This window comes from Sphaeroforma arctica (assembly GCF_001186125.1).
Source record: "Sphaeroforma arctica JP610 unplaced genomic scaffold supercont1.1291, whole genome shotgun sequence".
In the NCBI taxonomy this organism is placed as follows: domain Eukaryota; class Ichthyosporea; order Ichthyophonida; genus Sphaeroforma; species Sphaeroforma arctica.
In genome coordinates, this window is record NW_014039267.1 from 1 (window position 1) to 16,461 (window position 16,461).

Genomic DNA, 16,461 nt, shown 5'->3' on the forward strand with positions numbered 1-16,461 from the left:
TATATATTCAGTATCCAAATAGACTTGGGGGAAATAAAGGACCCACCTGAGTCGGCTGAGATGTGGCAATGTGGTATGGAGAAGGTTCGCTCCTATTTGTGGTTTAAGAATCCTCAGAGGACTTCGAGGTAATATAAATAGGTGTTGCTAAAATACTACTAGTATTTTAATACTGATAACGATAGAGTTGCGTCTTTTCGTGCTACACTAAGTGCTGTAGCCTGTAGACAATTGAGGTCACGAGGTTTATCAATATTGCCAAATGAACTCAGCTGAGTGTATATCCACTTATATGTCTGTTTGGATACGTTTGTGTATTATTCCATAATTGAATATGTATGGTAAAAAGGCTTTTACATACATACATACAATACAAAAATGGTATTTATATTTTTTTTTATTGCAACAATAATTCGATATATAATATTTATCCGATGAAGCTATATTACTGGAGGGTCCGTAAGTGCCAGGCGCCAGGTGCACAAGAGAGAAGTGCGTGGGACAACAGCCAGCAGGGAGTGGTTGAATAGCCGCTTAACGGTTTATTTACGTTTTGGGTTTATTCGAACACGAATTTGTTGCATGGGGCTGAGTCCTGCAGCTTTGGAAGTGACACTTTCTTGTTTTTAACGGTTTGAAATGGGGGCATGTCAGCATAAAACTTAATAGTTCTTTTTTATTATTTGTTTGTCGTCTGTTTTGTTTTTTGGTTGTTGTTTTAAAAACAAAAAGTGAAATTTCCCTTTTTTTTTCCGAGGATGAGAGTTACCGAGGAACACATACAAATAAACGTAAAAGCGCATACTATTATTTTCAACATTTTATACACGTATTTATTATTTTAGGAAATACAAATATATGTACATATTTAAAATTAGGAATATTATTATTTTATAAAATATGCCATATCTGTGAAAAATATATGGCATATTTATTTCATATTTATTATTTTCCTAAAAAGTATATTTCGTGATGTTTCATATTTATTATTTTTCCAAAAAAAATGTATGTTACATATTTTTTATTTCTCTTATATATTTTCCTCATATTTATTATTTCTCCTACATTTCCACATATTTAAATACTTCATATTATTGTGTATTGACATAGCTTGCTATTTAGTATGTGTGACGATAGTTGATACCATGTTATAAACACATTGATAAACAGTCCTTGTGTATGCACAACACATATGCGCGACGTAGCATAGTAATCTACAAAGTATGAATATATATAAAGCTTACACTTGGTTTATGTACACTAAAAAGGTAAAAGATCTATATAATAAATAAATCATAGAGTTATATGACATCTAAACACGCATTTTTGTAATGTCATTATTCTGAGTCATAGAACTCGACAGAGATCATTTAGCAGTGAAGTACTGTGCACTGGGGTGGCATATTTGGGCATGTGGGCTTCTATTGTCATTGTATATAAGTCAAATAAACTATCAATATATGTGTTGACTTGTGTATATATTATATGTGATTGCTTGTCAGTAAGTATTTCAACACCACAAGAGTATAAAACTGTATTGATTTTTTTTGCCACCTTTTTTTGTTCGAAAAAATCAATTTTCAAATTCGTAACAATTTGCCACCATATTTGAAAAAAAAGAAGGCAAATATGAACCAAGAGACCTGAAAACATAAAAATCGGACACTCGTTGTTTGCACAAATACCAAACATCGAGAAATCTTGATACCACCCACTGTAAGAGCCACCTAAACCGCCACCTACAATTCGAGCAACCTACACTGTCCACCATTGTAAGAGCCACCTACAGTCGCCACCTACGTGTTACCATAGTATACTCTGTACGTATATACAGTTTATACACCATAAAATTGGAAATTTCGAAGTATGATTTATGCCTAATATTATGTGTGTATTGACTCATTGAGATATGTCTTGTCTTTTTTTTTTTAACCCGAAATTTAATCTTGCTGTATGTAAAAATATATAGTCCTCGCTCCCTTCAATTTGCAATCACCACCCGATTATAGAGTCCTTCTGGCGAAGAAGAGCAAATACAAAACATCTCATTTTTGCTCCATTTTTGTTCGTAAGTGGAGCAAGGGAGTGAATATCTAAAACGTTTTAGATACACTGAAACGGTTTCTTCTTTTCCGGTTTTGTTTTGGTTTTGGGTTGTTTTTAGTATTGGTTGATGTTTTGTCGAAGACAGACAATTTTTACAAAAATCAAGCAAAATGTTGTGAATTCAGCCCTCAGAGTCAGTCTGACCACTCTCAGAGTCTCAGACTGTCAAACAGTAGGACACTCCAGATCGGACTCTCGAGCGAGTCTTAGCGCTCATCAGTCATTACGTCTCAAAGGATCTCGTGCGCTCAGGGACTCAGGCCCTCAGCCCTCAGCCCTCAGGGCTCAGGCCTAAGCTCATAACGTTATGGGGGATACACACTTAAATGTTAAGACCCGCGAGTTGCACCTATTTGCATACAAAGGACCGCATTTGAAATAAAAGTTGAACGTAAACGTATATGTATTCAATTTATAAAAGTTTTAACGGTTGACGGTTTGAGGTTAGGCTCTCAAGCAGTACTGAGGTGGCTCACAGAAATTCGGACTTGTGTGACTTATGTCAGGGACCATTCATGGAGTCTATTGGAGGAGAGGTGTCTACTAGCCTAGCCATATTATCGAGATCCTGTTGGTCCTCAAAAGTCTCGAGTCCTCTTTAGTATTTACATATTAGAATCTCATTTGATTGCTTTTTAAATTGACTGCCTAGCCTGGCGGTTGCTGGAGAAACTTAACGGACACACGCCATAGAACAGATCTCAAGGAGTCCGGGTTAAACGATGTACCATTAGAAATGTGTTTACTTAAAAGGTTAAAGGTTAAACAATTCATGGTCTTTTGACTTCTTTTTGAAAGCCTTCTGAAAATCCAAAAATTGAACATAATTTATAAAATGTATTTGTTTTTATAGTTTATTTTTATAACAAAAAAAATCAAAAATCAAAAACAGAGCCTCGATCTGGCACCAAGAATCCAACAAGCAATATATCTTCAAAATAGAAAAAGTCCGTTATTATATACATATGTATTTACATGCTATTTGCATTTTAAGCGCAACAATCCTTATTACATGTATACCATATTGCTAGAAGTGTGTATCACATTACTGCTAGGGTATTAGAATTGAACAGTGGATCGACTTCTACACCCCTGTGTATTTTAGACCTTGTACGGCTGCGTGGAATAGAACGGAAGCATCCAGGAAAGAAAAACATGCAAGTTGTGTTCTAATGTTCGTGCGAAATAGCTTTTGTATGAAAAGTACGTAGTGCTGTATTCTTACATAAATATAATATATGTTTACAGTATAATCGCAATTTTGTCACAGTACTATTAGTACAATATTATGTCAAGTGAGTGATACATGCATTGTTGTTGAGTTTATGCTTTACGCAATAAACTGTTACTAATACATATGCACACACAAATACAGATTATATGTACGGTAGTTATGTATGTATGTATGTATATATTTATGTTTATATGTATATATATATATATATATGTGTGTGTATGTATGTATATATGTATAAATGTATGTATGTATGTATGTATATATGTATATATATGTATATATATATATATATGTATATATAAATATATATATATATTTATATTTATTTATATTTATTCATATATATATATATATTCTTTCAAAAGGGCCTCGTAGCGGTGCTGGTATGTTGTTGACGCATGCAAGCATATTCGCTACTGCGCTCCACTCACACAATTTCAAAAGACAATGATGATACACGTATGAATTTGCAAACTGTACATACATACGCTCTCCGTACAGGCTATATCAGTCAGACTGTTTACGATAACCACTGATTGGAGTTGTCAAGAATCAGAATACATTTTGTAAAGCAGCAAATTTGAAAAGCACAGTATGTTAGTTATATCAAACCGCACAGTATATTCATTTAAAATATAAAGTCGCACAAGGTATCGGATTTAATATTAAATTTTCAATGTTTTTCGAGAAAGCGGTTGAGCTTTCGTAAATTAAATTATGAGCACAAATCCACATTCGATCATGTAATTTCAATAAAGCTGTAGTGGTGGTCTACCTGTATTTGCAGATTTACTCGTGTTTGGTTAGAGTCTACAAATCTATGCCTTTGTGCATATGTATATTCCCAAGCCCTACTTATTAAATTGCATCTTGTTCACGGACTTAGTGTGATTTTTTCCTATTTGTTATATGGGGTATATGATGAGAGCAGATATATCTTAAATCCGGCGCGTCTGTATGCGAGGGCTGGGTGGGATAGACATTACTTTTTTGTTGAATCACTGCCGACACTCGAGCATTGACCATTGGGATCAATGGCTGAGGCGGTTTTGTGCGAACGGAATGTACGAGAACTTGTGATGCTATCGCCAACTATACTTTTCTAGCTAAATTTTTTTATTCAGATGTAAAATATGTGCATCTAAAAGTTTGCATATGTATATCAACTAAATTATTATATACGCTGAATGAGTATCTTATTCCAAGCTCGCTCTAAATCGTTTGTTGCTTGTATCTAATCATTAGGTAGTCACGACCATTCGTCAACACACGAGGACATTGAAATTAACTTCGTGCGCACGCACGGGCAAGTGTATTTTAGTGTGATTCGTCGAAGGCAATAGCCACCATGATAGCCCAACCGATCAACATGGCTGTCATCTGCACCAGATTGGAAAGATTGGGCGAATTCTTGGCCCTTAAAGAATCCTTCAGTTGTGGATACATACTCACCAGCGCAATGTAAATGAACATACCCGCTGTGAATGCCAGAATCCATGGAGTCCAATTCTGGCCGGCCTGGATACCCAGCACCACGCCCAACAAACCAGTTAAACCACTGCCCATGTTCAAGGCAAGTGCACGCTTGAGACCCGTTCCAGATGCCAAATAGATTCCAAAGTCTCCGAATTCCTGAGGCAATTCGTGCAAGAAAACTGCGATAGCGGTAGAAATACCCGTTGAAGTACTAACAGCAAAACTCGCACCCACCGACACACCGTCAACAAAGTTGTGAATGCCGTCGCCAACTGTAATGTACCACGTAACATTGTCCACATTACCCCAGCCTGTGAACTTCGGGTAGCTCTTTCCCTTAGACTTGAACGTGACTTTATCTCCTTTCTCCCCATCACTCTCCTCATCGCCCTTGCCTATGGTAACCGTGTCGAATCTAGAATCTCCTCGTCCTGCGAGCTTGTCAGTCGTTTCATGTAGGGTATCGTCGTTCGCATCTGAAATCTTGGTCTCATCATTGCTATCCGAATCATTGTCAACCCGCCCGTCGACTCCGTGTTGGTGCGTGTGGCCACACGACGCTTCGGATTCCGTAGTTGAATCTTCTTCGTGCATATGGCCCAAGTCGATGATATCTTCGGGGGCCACATTGTGACTGTGTCCGTGTCCCAACCCAGCGGCATCCATAGCGGCCTCGATCAAGACAAAGAAGAACATACCACCACATACAGTCATGGTGCGGTAGATCATTTCGTTACCGGTGAGAACTACGAGACTGCCATCATCCGAGTGAAAGTGTACACCCAAAGCAATGGGTAGCAAATGCATGACGGAATCACCGATTAACACGCCAACTGCTAGGGCAACTAGAAACATCAACACCCACTTCGCGGCCTTGGGAGCTCTCAGAAGGAGGGGGATGACCAAAACACCGCCCAATGAGGTCAAACTTATGATTAAGACAGCGCACATGGCATAGAGGTAGGCCTGGCCCGTGCTGGGTGTATCATCGGTGACTACTGTGCTGGCGCCAGCCTCTACGGCAATGACACACGCACCGCTGTCGATCATTTGCACAATCGCTGGACTGAAGTTGGCGGCAAACTGGGCCGCTGTGGCGCCATCGATGGGGTCTATATTGTATAATTCAAACAAAGACACACTATCTAGACAAGGAGATGCTACTTCATCGGTAGTTTGTCTCCTCCTTCTCGCCGCAGTACATTGCAGACCATCGGCACTAAGTGTGTATCCGGTATCGCAGTGACATTCAGTACCGTGCAAGTGCCCATTCCCACTACACTCCTCGTCGACGACTGCCGGTTCGTCTTCGACCTCCACGTTGGTAGTGCTGCTCAAACACTGCTGACCGTCTGCACTGAGTGTGTAACCGCTATCGCAGTGACACACAGTACCATCCAAGTGCCCATTCTCACTGCACGGTTCGTCGACGACTGCCGGTTCGTCGTCGACCTCCACGTTGGTAGTGCTGCTCAAACACTGCTGACCGTCTGCACTGAGTGTGTAACCGCTATCGCAGTGACATACAGTACCATCCAAGTGCCCATTCTCACTGCACGGTTCGTCGCTGACAGCCGCGGTGGTGGCGCTTACTAGACTAGCTATAAGTTTATCCATGCCCTCGATGTAGATGCGTTCCGTTGTAGTGTTGAAGTACTCATCCATCAAAGTATTCATGAAATACTCCGGCTCCAGGCTCAATTCACAAGCAGTCCCGTTGCTGTTGACAGAAGAATACCCTGCTGAGCACTCACACACACCATCATGCACGTGTCCATAGCTATTGCACTCATCGTGATCCTCGTCTTCGTCCTCGGCATGGTCATGATCGTCATGGTCATCAGCTGACTCTTCCACATCGCCCACACTAGACTCTTCATCTTCATGGTCATGATCGTCTGTAGTCTCAATTACATTGACGTCTGTGGTCTCTGTGGCATTGCCCACACTAATACTATCTACTGTCTGTGAGTCATTGCCCAGGCTAACATCGTCTATTGTTTCTATCGCATTAGTCTCTATACACCCGAGGGTGTCATTTGTATTTGTATAGCCTACCTCACATATACAACTCCCCTGTGGTGACAATTCTCCATGCCCGGAGCAATCTGTGCGATAATATAATTGAATTGATGGTTGAGTCAGAGGCTTGGGAAAATACGATCAAATGAAAAATGCTTCAGAAACAATGCACTGGAAGTGAACATAGACCGCGGAAACCTCGCAGAATGGGTTTACACGGCAAACTATTTTGGTATTGGAAGGATAGTGTACACATACCAGGAACTGCAGTTTGAGCTGATACTGTTTTCGTTACCGCTGATAACGATAAAAGTAGCAACAAGAGACAAGCCTGGCAAGCTCCCTTAAGACCTATATGAGATGTCATAATGGTTGTTAGAAATGTTCGAATCAGATTTATGTGGTGTTCTGAATATATTTTATGATCGAGTTCAATACTAAGGCTCACTTGCGAATGTTTACACACACATATATATATAATTATATATATGTATATTTATATATTCCTTTACGTATATACAAAGCCACATATATACAAAGCCTCCTAAATTAGAACAATATTTTTAAGTGAACACATGATTATGTTTTTTTTTAAATGAAATCGGAATGTGGGGAGGTTAGTCATTAGAAATAGACACGCACTGAGCCACACACACACACACTCTCTCTCTCTAAATACTAAAGTATTTAAAATAAAAAAAGTATCTCTCTCTCTTGCTCTACGAGTACTAGAGAAATAATCTCTATGAACGTATATCTATATATTTAAAAAATATACCGTTTTCGAAAGTTCGATTTTTTTTAAATTTGTTTTTTTTTAAATCAAAACAACCAAAACAATTATGCCAGTCATTTCTGCAAAAGCCTAATAAGGGGAACCCTGCCGACTCCCGAGTCCTCGCAATGATGGCGCCTGGCGAGGCACGGAACTTGCGATAAAGCCTACAGGCCAATAAGGAATTTTGCTCACACACACACAGGAGTCATAGACTGATGACACGACAACAAGAGGAGAGAGACTGGACTCACTGGAGAGAGAGAGTCAGAACCACTAAGCATTTATCAGCGTGTGAAACACTGATCTGGGTGACTGGCAGACTGGGTCTCACGGATCGGCTAGTCACTACATCTATGTATTTACTATATAGCAGCCCCACAATGATGTGGCGTGATGGGGGTTTTTTTAATAAAAATAAAAAGGCAGAATCTTCAAGTTGATATACTTTTTTTTATAAACTGGTAGATAGTCAAAATTATTCATAAAAAAGAGAATAGAAATACAGGATGTACATATTATCAATATTATTATGATATTTTCGCTGGTTTTCTTTTCTCTATACAACATGTACCTATTAAAAAATACCTGCACTGTGCCACAGCTGCCGTGAACAAAAGTAAGTTATGTTTGTTAATTTAAATAACAAAACCAAAAAAGTATTAAAAAAATAATAACCAGTTAATCACCAATCCACCACACCCCACGCCCACGGTCACTCTCTCTAGAAAAATGCTGATCCTGCCGCGATTTTTTTTATAAAACAATGTAGAATTCGAGCGTATGTGTTGTTTTCATAACGCCTTACGGCTTACGGCTGTATGCTGGCGACAGACCGACAGTTGGCACTCTACTCTAGTAGAGAAGTGGCGTTATGGATAATTTCCAAACGCCATCAGAAATACATCCTATTGGTCTCTGGGTACCTTTGAAAAGAATCCAATCAATCTCAAAAAATGCAAAACTAGCTTTCGCTCCGGAGTAATTAGTCACTCAAGAGTCAGGAACCTCTTCCGTTTCCACTTTTCAGCGATTCGGCAGAGTATAATTTTGGCTTCTTTTCCCAGAAAATCAACAAATTTAGGAAGGTGATTCTAAGCTCAATACGTTTTGCCTATATGCGATATACTTTATACGTAAACGTAAAAGGTATTGTTTTTTTTAAGCGTTTTAAAGTATATCGGGGGCAAATCGACTATGAAATTTTCCTACCTTGCACTTGAGAAATTGACTTTTTGAATGAAAAGGCGATTTGAAACTATTCACAACTGACACAAAGTGAAAAATAGGACAATTCGTGACAGTTAGGCCACCTCAAAAAACGTACCTATTTGTAAACCCAAACGACTATATTTAGGATAAACCTTGAACGTAAACGCCTATTTTTATGTTTTTTTTTCGTTTTAACGAGAAACGTAATGAGGTTTAATGTGATTGCTCAAAAAACTAAATAAAAATACAATAACACATGTCTACGACACGGGGACCGAAGGCGTTGTGTTCTTAGGTCTCTTCGCGTTAACTTTGTAAACAATTATACATTTGAGATTTTGGAATTGAAAAGGAAAAATTGAAGCGGGAATGAAAATTAGGAATGGGATGTGTTGGAAGTTTAGCGTAGTTTAGGACGGAACACAAAGCTTTTTACCCGATTAGAATCAGTCTAGGTCACATATTTCACCCAAATTCTATATGTCTAGGTCGCATTAATTTTAATTGTTAGTGTGTGCGCTTGTCGCCATTGCGAATGGGTGGTTGGATGTATATATAAATGTACATACAAGAAGGGATCAAATGCTTCGAATGATTATTTGATTGGTTAATGGGGGATATAACATTGGATCTCTTTCCCTCCCTCCCCACCGATTTCCAGGTCACATATTTATTCTCAGTTTGAACCTTCTAAGGGTCGATGTATTTGAATATATGGAAGATTTAAACATTATTGGTATTTAACTGTGCACAAATATAAGACTATTCTTGTATACACTCGTATAATTCAACGTGATATTGTACAGTGTAATTACATGGCACAAGTTCATGACGCAATCGCTTTCTGTCTCGTTCCTGTATTTTGTGTATTTTGTCTTTTTAAATTTTTCGATTAGAATCATTTTAGGATTTTTATTGAACCTAATGAGACATACATATTCGTAAAGACATGTGCGTGCACATGGGGAAAAAGAGACAAACCCAAACACGCAAATACACGCACTCACTCACACATACACGCTCGCAAACAAACAGACGCACGCGTACTTGCACATACATACTCGTAATCACACGTACATGGGCGTAAACCGCATGTACCCACATACTATTACACACGCGCACAAGGAGACAAAGGACGCACGCGTACTTGCACATACATACTCGTAGTCACACATACATGTGCGTAAACCGTATGTACCCACAAACTATTACACACACGTACATAATTTACACACACGGATACACACATACATACTCGTAAACAGAAAGGAAGACAAAGAACCACTTACACACTCTACAGACATATACTGATCGTAATTTTTTTTTATTGGGTGTATATATAAATGCACGTACAAGAAGGGATCAAATGCTTCGAATGATTATTTGATTGGTACATAGGGGACATACATTAAAAAATGGGTGAGAGAACAGGATTTATTTTGAATTTCCCCCCACCCTCTCCCACCGATCAGATCACGTATTTATTCACAGTTTGAACCTTCTAAGGGTTAATGTATCTAAATATATGGAAGATATAAGTGTTATTGGTATTTTATAAAAAATATTCTTGTATACAGGCTGCGCCCCCTCCTCCCCCCCCCCAAACCCCCACTACGTACTGCGTATACAGAGGCTGAGCTTAAAACATAAATGTTGAGGCCGGGGAGGGGAATGATACATTATCATACCATTATGGAAACGAAAGTATCGTACTATATGTTGGATGACATATTATCATGTCATTTCCCCTTTAGATGAAATACAAAGCCTCTGGTAATATTATGTACATAATACTATATTTACGAACGAGAGTGGGGCCCACACTTCAGGACCACGATTTCGGTCAATTTTTTTACAAGACCGGAATATTTTAGGTGGACTTGCGTACCGCCAATTTTTTCCAATATATTGGCATTTTACATTTGAACCTAATTATATCCGTTGCGGATTCGAATGTTTACGTTTTTTAAAAGGCGTACACGCCTGCCGAACTAAAAAAATTGATGGCAAAGGTTTCTGATTGGTTGGTTTAGCTTATTTTAAAGGGGCCTTTTTGTTGGCTTTTTCGTACCAAACGCGAATTTGGATAGGGGCCTTTATATACGTAAATAGCGTGACAGACTGACTGACCAAAATGCAATAGTCGCCTAAACAGCCATCCTCAGCTATTAGTCATTAACTCCTCACTGCATAGGCGTACAGCAAAAGACCCCGGCTCAAGCCCCTCGAGCGTCAGGGATCAGGCCCTCAGGCCTCAGGCCTCAGGCTCTCAGCCCTGTACCTGTGTAGAGGCCTGGAGTGTGGGCGCGGTGCCACTGGAACGTGAACTGTGGCCGGTGAGTCTGTACTCTGTGGGCTGTGGCCTGTGAGTTGCTAAACATGAGAGTGAGGAGCCCGTGACCAGGGCAGTGAGGGCACCAAGCTGGACTCCTGTATTTTTTTTAAAAGGGTTTTAGGGTTTTTAGCCAAATCTGTATTTTTGCAAAAGAAAGTAAAACTTGATTTTTGTTTGAAAAATAGAAACTGGAAGTCTGGCTGACTGCAGCCTGCAGCCTGCAGGTCTCAGAGACTCAGACTCTCATATTTACTGTTAGAAGTTTTCAAAAAAAAAACGTATATTTCGAGACCGTAAAGTAAAACTTTAAACGTTTTCGTTTGTAGACAGGTCACACGGATTTAATTTTTGGGCTGATGTATTTCCAGAAATATATATTTTTCCTACAAACTTTAGTCCGTTCAGCCATTTCTTCTTTCTTCTCTCTCTGTGACGAGGGCTAACCTCATCACGTTTGGCAAAAGTTGATGTTTCAACGTTTAACGGAATATTTTTTAGCGTTGCAACGTATTTTGGTATATTTTGACCTGTATATTGTGACCTGAAAAGAGCACCTATTCATAACATTTCGGTCTCAATTTTGAATCAGAATGTGTCGTCAGGACAAAATTCTGGTGTGTATATTGTATAACTGTAGATGCCTATTTCACTATTGCCTGACCTGGAATATGGTCATAGTAAAATACGTACACATGGAGTGCACATATCGTTACTCTTATTCAGTCCGTCCAAAGGAATTTACTCCATTGTGAAAATAACTCTACTGAGGTATTAAGCACATATTTATGGAATTATAATACGTGAGATCATAAGGTATACTTAATTCAATTAGAGATCATTTACATTTGATATATGGAATGTGGTTATAATGTACACTGTACATGTAAATAGACTAAAAGGATGACAGCTGCTAGTAAAAGGCTAGAAGGTACAGTAACATTACTATATCAGCAAAAGTATACATTCAGTATCAGAGACTAGATAGGTAAAGAGATGGCTGATGTTGACACTGTCTTAATTAAGGCAAGTTGTAAGTTAGATGTGGGGTGCGTCATATGCGAAGCTTGACAGTGGTCGCTTGTACAATGCCCATAACTAAGGCTAAAAATAAAGAGCCTGTATTTCGGTGTGTATTAAATCAGTGCGATCTGCTGGAGGAAATCTCTAAACTGTAAACCCGAGTTGTTCAGCAGCCTTTATATGAATTTATCAATGCTTCGTAGAGAAAAATATATTGTTTTAACATATATACAATGTACTACATACACACGTATATTTACGCATTTGTATGAATATGCATAAACATATGCCTATATATATATATATATATATATATATTTTTATCATTATTATTATATAATATTATTTTAAATAGTTTATATATACTATATTTATATTATTCTTATTATTATTTTATATATATATATATATCACTTTTACTATTATTGTTATTGTTATTTATTATCATTAATTTATAATTATTATTGTTATATTATTTTCAAAATATTAATATATATAATTATATATATATATATATACCTACATATATATATATATATTTATATATGTTCATGTATGTATGTATGTATGAATATATTATAAATCTCATGGATTAATTTTCTATCGGCTGTGATACAATTGTGGGGTTTCACTGTTTCGACTTTTAGTTGCTGTGGTTTTCCCATGTAGCATCATGAAGGTTGTTAATATGAGTCAGATAGGCAATGTATTCAACTCCTTTACTATTGAAACAAACATTTGTGTCTTGGATTAATTTCGTTACATTCGCATCGTACTTTTATACCATATTTCGAAACCGTTGGTGAGAACTATACACTCGGGTGCCTGACTATTGCTCAAAGCATGCTTCTTGCTTTACGATTCGTTGTGTTATATTCCTGCAGTTGTCCGCAACGAGATGTGCTGAGCGGGTATGCCGAATCCGGCAGGCCGAGTTGACAAGCTAGTATATACTTCTTACAGAGCATTGTCGCTGTTTGTATGCCATACTAAGATTGATCAAACTCATTAAGATTTTACTTTGCTTCTGACACCTTGCTCGGAATCAAACCTAAAGGTACTGCAAGCAATGGGCTGAACCCATACATTGCGGCAACAACTGCCGCACAGACTCCGCTCACCCAGATAATAATTGTAGCTGTCATTGTTGCACTTACAGCTGCACCCGTCACCATAAACATGTAGAAGACGGTACTGGCCATGTATGCAAACCGGATGCCTCCAAATCCTATCACAGCACAAAACACTGCCATAAAAGGTGCCCAAAGAGCCAAATCCTTCAGCACTCTATTCATGCTCAAACTTATTTTAACTTGATCCTCACCATGGAACTTGCCAGTTCTTTTAAAGTCACGCATTAGTTCATCTTTTTCCACCCAGCGAGCATACAGCCAATTGATCATATCTTTCTCTGTGCTACCCACGTCCGACAGCTTGTATTTTCTCACGTGCATATGTACGTCAACTGGTTCGGAGTGGTACTTGACTAAGTCTAGCATGTTATATAAATCACCACGGCCCCATGGGGTATTCTTCGGATATCCTATAGTAATATCAATCACGTCACCATCGGGAGTCAACTCAATACCACTCTTCGGACTCTGCATACCACCTTCTCGACGAAAGATCACTTCATTCTCAAATATATCTTGCTCCTGTCCACAAATTTGCTTGAAGGCAGCTACGGTCTGGGTGAATGCGACTGTCCGAGGGAGCATCACATTTTCCATGACAGGCAATCCGTTCTTCTCGGCATACGTGTTGGCCTTGTTCAGCAACACAGGTGTTATCAAGCCGCCCTCAGGATAAAAGCACAGATTGGTGTATTCCCGTTTTGGGAATGTCTTGATCTTTTCTTGCATAGTTTTTTTGTCTCTTTCAGCTCCAAACCCGAGAAACATGTGACCGGACCCCCAGGATGCCCACCCCAATGGCACAGCTCTGAATATTTTCCACAGAGCCCATACCATACCTCCATCCGCCTGGTTTAATGTATGCATATAGTATCCGATCATGAACGTATCGGCATACACTTGATGATTCCCCATCACCATTTTGGGTGGCTTACCCTTGCACGCGCCATTCATTAATGGTAGATAGACTGAGTCTTGTGCACTAGACATGGCTACTGCGTCATGGTCGCCCGTAACAACTAAACGCATATTCGCAAAGCGCATACCCGCGAACACAGGAGACCATCCTAAGCGCAACAGCATAATGCGAGATGCATTGTGTAATGGAAGCGATATCAATTGCAACGGTTCGCATATGATATGTAATAGAGCTTGTAGCGTGTGACTTACTGATATGATGCACATCATAAATGCGCCGAAGATCAAATTGAGACCTGACTGTAGGCGTGAAGTGATCGATGACGGGCTGTCCATATCGTGCTTGTGGGCCATCTTTGACCAAAGTTAATGAAGAAGAGGACTACAAAGGTTTATATAGATTAGCTGGGAGAGATAGAAGTTGCTGATGAGGCAATACTATCTGTTTCTTATGATACGTTCATAGCGAATGCCTCACTCTATATAGTGTACAGCATTAGCTAGAAAATTAGGCGGCGGTAAAATGCGGTATATCTGTCAACAACTTCGAACCCTGTGGGCCACTGGTGAGGCCTGGGGTTCTGGGCCGAAATGACGGAATGTATATTTTTGTTCTTTTGATTGTTATTTCATATTTGACCCGGAATCGATATTATTCGTCCACTCCAGAAATAGCTGCCTATTGAAATTTAATGTATTTTTTTATTGTTTTGTTTTTATTATTGTTTTAAATAATATATTACACTATTTAGCACAACTGAGACTTTTCATAGAAAAAGTAGAGTCATGTACCTTTAGTATAGTATAATATCTACACTATAGTTCTATACTGTAGTAAATATAATAGTTGTATACAATTATAAATTCATACATACATACTCAATCCCCAATAGTTAATACTGTGTAGTGTGTAACTGGCTAAGTGTGTGCGACAGTACATACGCCTACACTCTCTACTAGCCCCTGCACGCCTACATAGTACAAATGTATAGAAATGGAGTATCAATACTCTATAGAGTAGTCTATTGTCTAAACAGTAAACACTTACATACATACTTTGAAATAAGTTTGAATACAGCATAGTGAGCATACAGACTTACAGTCAATGTCATACATATACGCACCAACTTACCATAAGGCTTAAATGATAAATGTACCATCATGATATTTGATTTATATCGGCATTCGGCGGTCAATATATATAAAATTCTCATTTCGGCATCCTCTCTCTCTGCTCTCTAGAGTATATTACTTGCACTCATTATTTATATGTACGATATATATATATATATATATTAAAAACACAAACAAACACTAAAAACAAGTCTGCGTCAGTGTGCGACTTGCGTTTGTGCGACAATGCGACAACTGTGTGAGTTTAACATACAAGAGCGAGGAGTGTATTATAACAAACCATCCTGTATTCAAAATATTTCACTCTATTTACACTGGCTGCAGTCTATGAATACGACTCTACATACGTACAGTCTATACACTCTACAGTCTCTCTAGTAGAGTTGCTACTACTCTGCGAGAGAGAAGGTCTGTGCTTAGTGCTACATTGCATAGCTTCCTAAATTAGACCACTGCTAAATATACTCACGATTTCCGCTACGAGTCTATGGACGATGAAACTTGATGTCCGCTCGAGACCCCAATTTAGAGAGCCGTGGAAACAACAAACAAACTGTGAATGCTCAATACTGAAAGTCTGACGTTCTCTTTTCTCTACACTACCAGGCTCTCTTTAGTCTTTAGACTCCAGTCTTCACCACCGGTCTATAGTCTTATAGTATTTATTTACACACACTCTCTAGAGTAGTATTTATATCGTTCTCTCGCTCTCTAGAATGTACTACATACTTATGAATTTTTCAATACTGGCGACAGTGGTGACTGGTTAGTGGACTCTCCGAGTCTCTGGGGAGTGGGGAGAGACCAGACGGCAGACTCGCTCCAAACTCTAAAGAGATCAATATTCATTCCCCAGTGATAAAATAAATTGTCCGTATATAGGACTATCCGACTAATAATAGATAGTCAATACGATAATACATACCACTAACTACACTCCAATTCCGAGCTCATATTTTAAAAACACTTAATATAAAAAAGAGCAACGCAATGTTCGGAACATACATCCACTTTCAAGGAGATGTTTTTATCCCCGAGCATTGATGTTCAATACCAGAATAGTCAACATAGCGAATTTATGTATTTCATGTCG

At 38.7% G+C, this 16,461-nt stretch overlaps 2 protein-coding genes across 2 annotated transcripts; both read right to left on the minus strand.

Annotated features, from left to right (window-relative positions):
- Nucleotides 1-4,444: 4,444 nt before the first annotated feature.
- Nucleotides 4,445-7,297, minus strand: SARC_10546 (hypothetical protein). Its single transcript, XM_014295406.1, has 2 exons — nt 7,100-7,297; nt 4,445-6,927 (listed from the first exon to the last, which is right to left on the minus strand). Exons 1-2 carry the CDS (start codon nt 7,206-7,208, stop codon nt 4,661-4,663), a joined length of 2,376 nt encoding a protein of 791 aa, XP_014150881.1. The 5' UTR covers nt 7,209-7,297; the 3' UTR covers nt 4,445-4,660.
- Nucleotides 7,298-12,719: 5,422 nt separating this feature from the next.
- SARC_10547 (hypothetical protein) lies at nt 12,720-14,678 on the minus strand. Its single transcript, XM_014295407.1, has one exon. It carries the CDS (start codon nt 14,586-14,588, stop codon nt 13,200-13,202), a length of 1,389 nt encoding a protein of 462 aa, XP_014150882.1. The 5' UTR covers nt 14,589-14,678; the 3' UTR covers nt 12,720-13,199.
- Between the last annotated feature and the right edge of the window lie 1,783 nt (nt 14,679-16,461).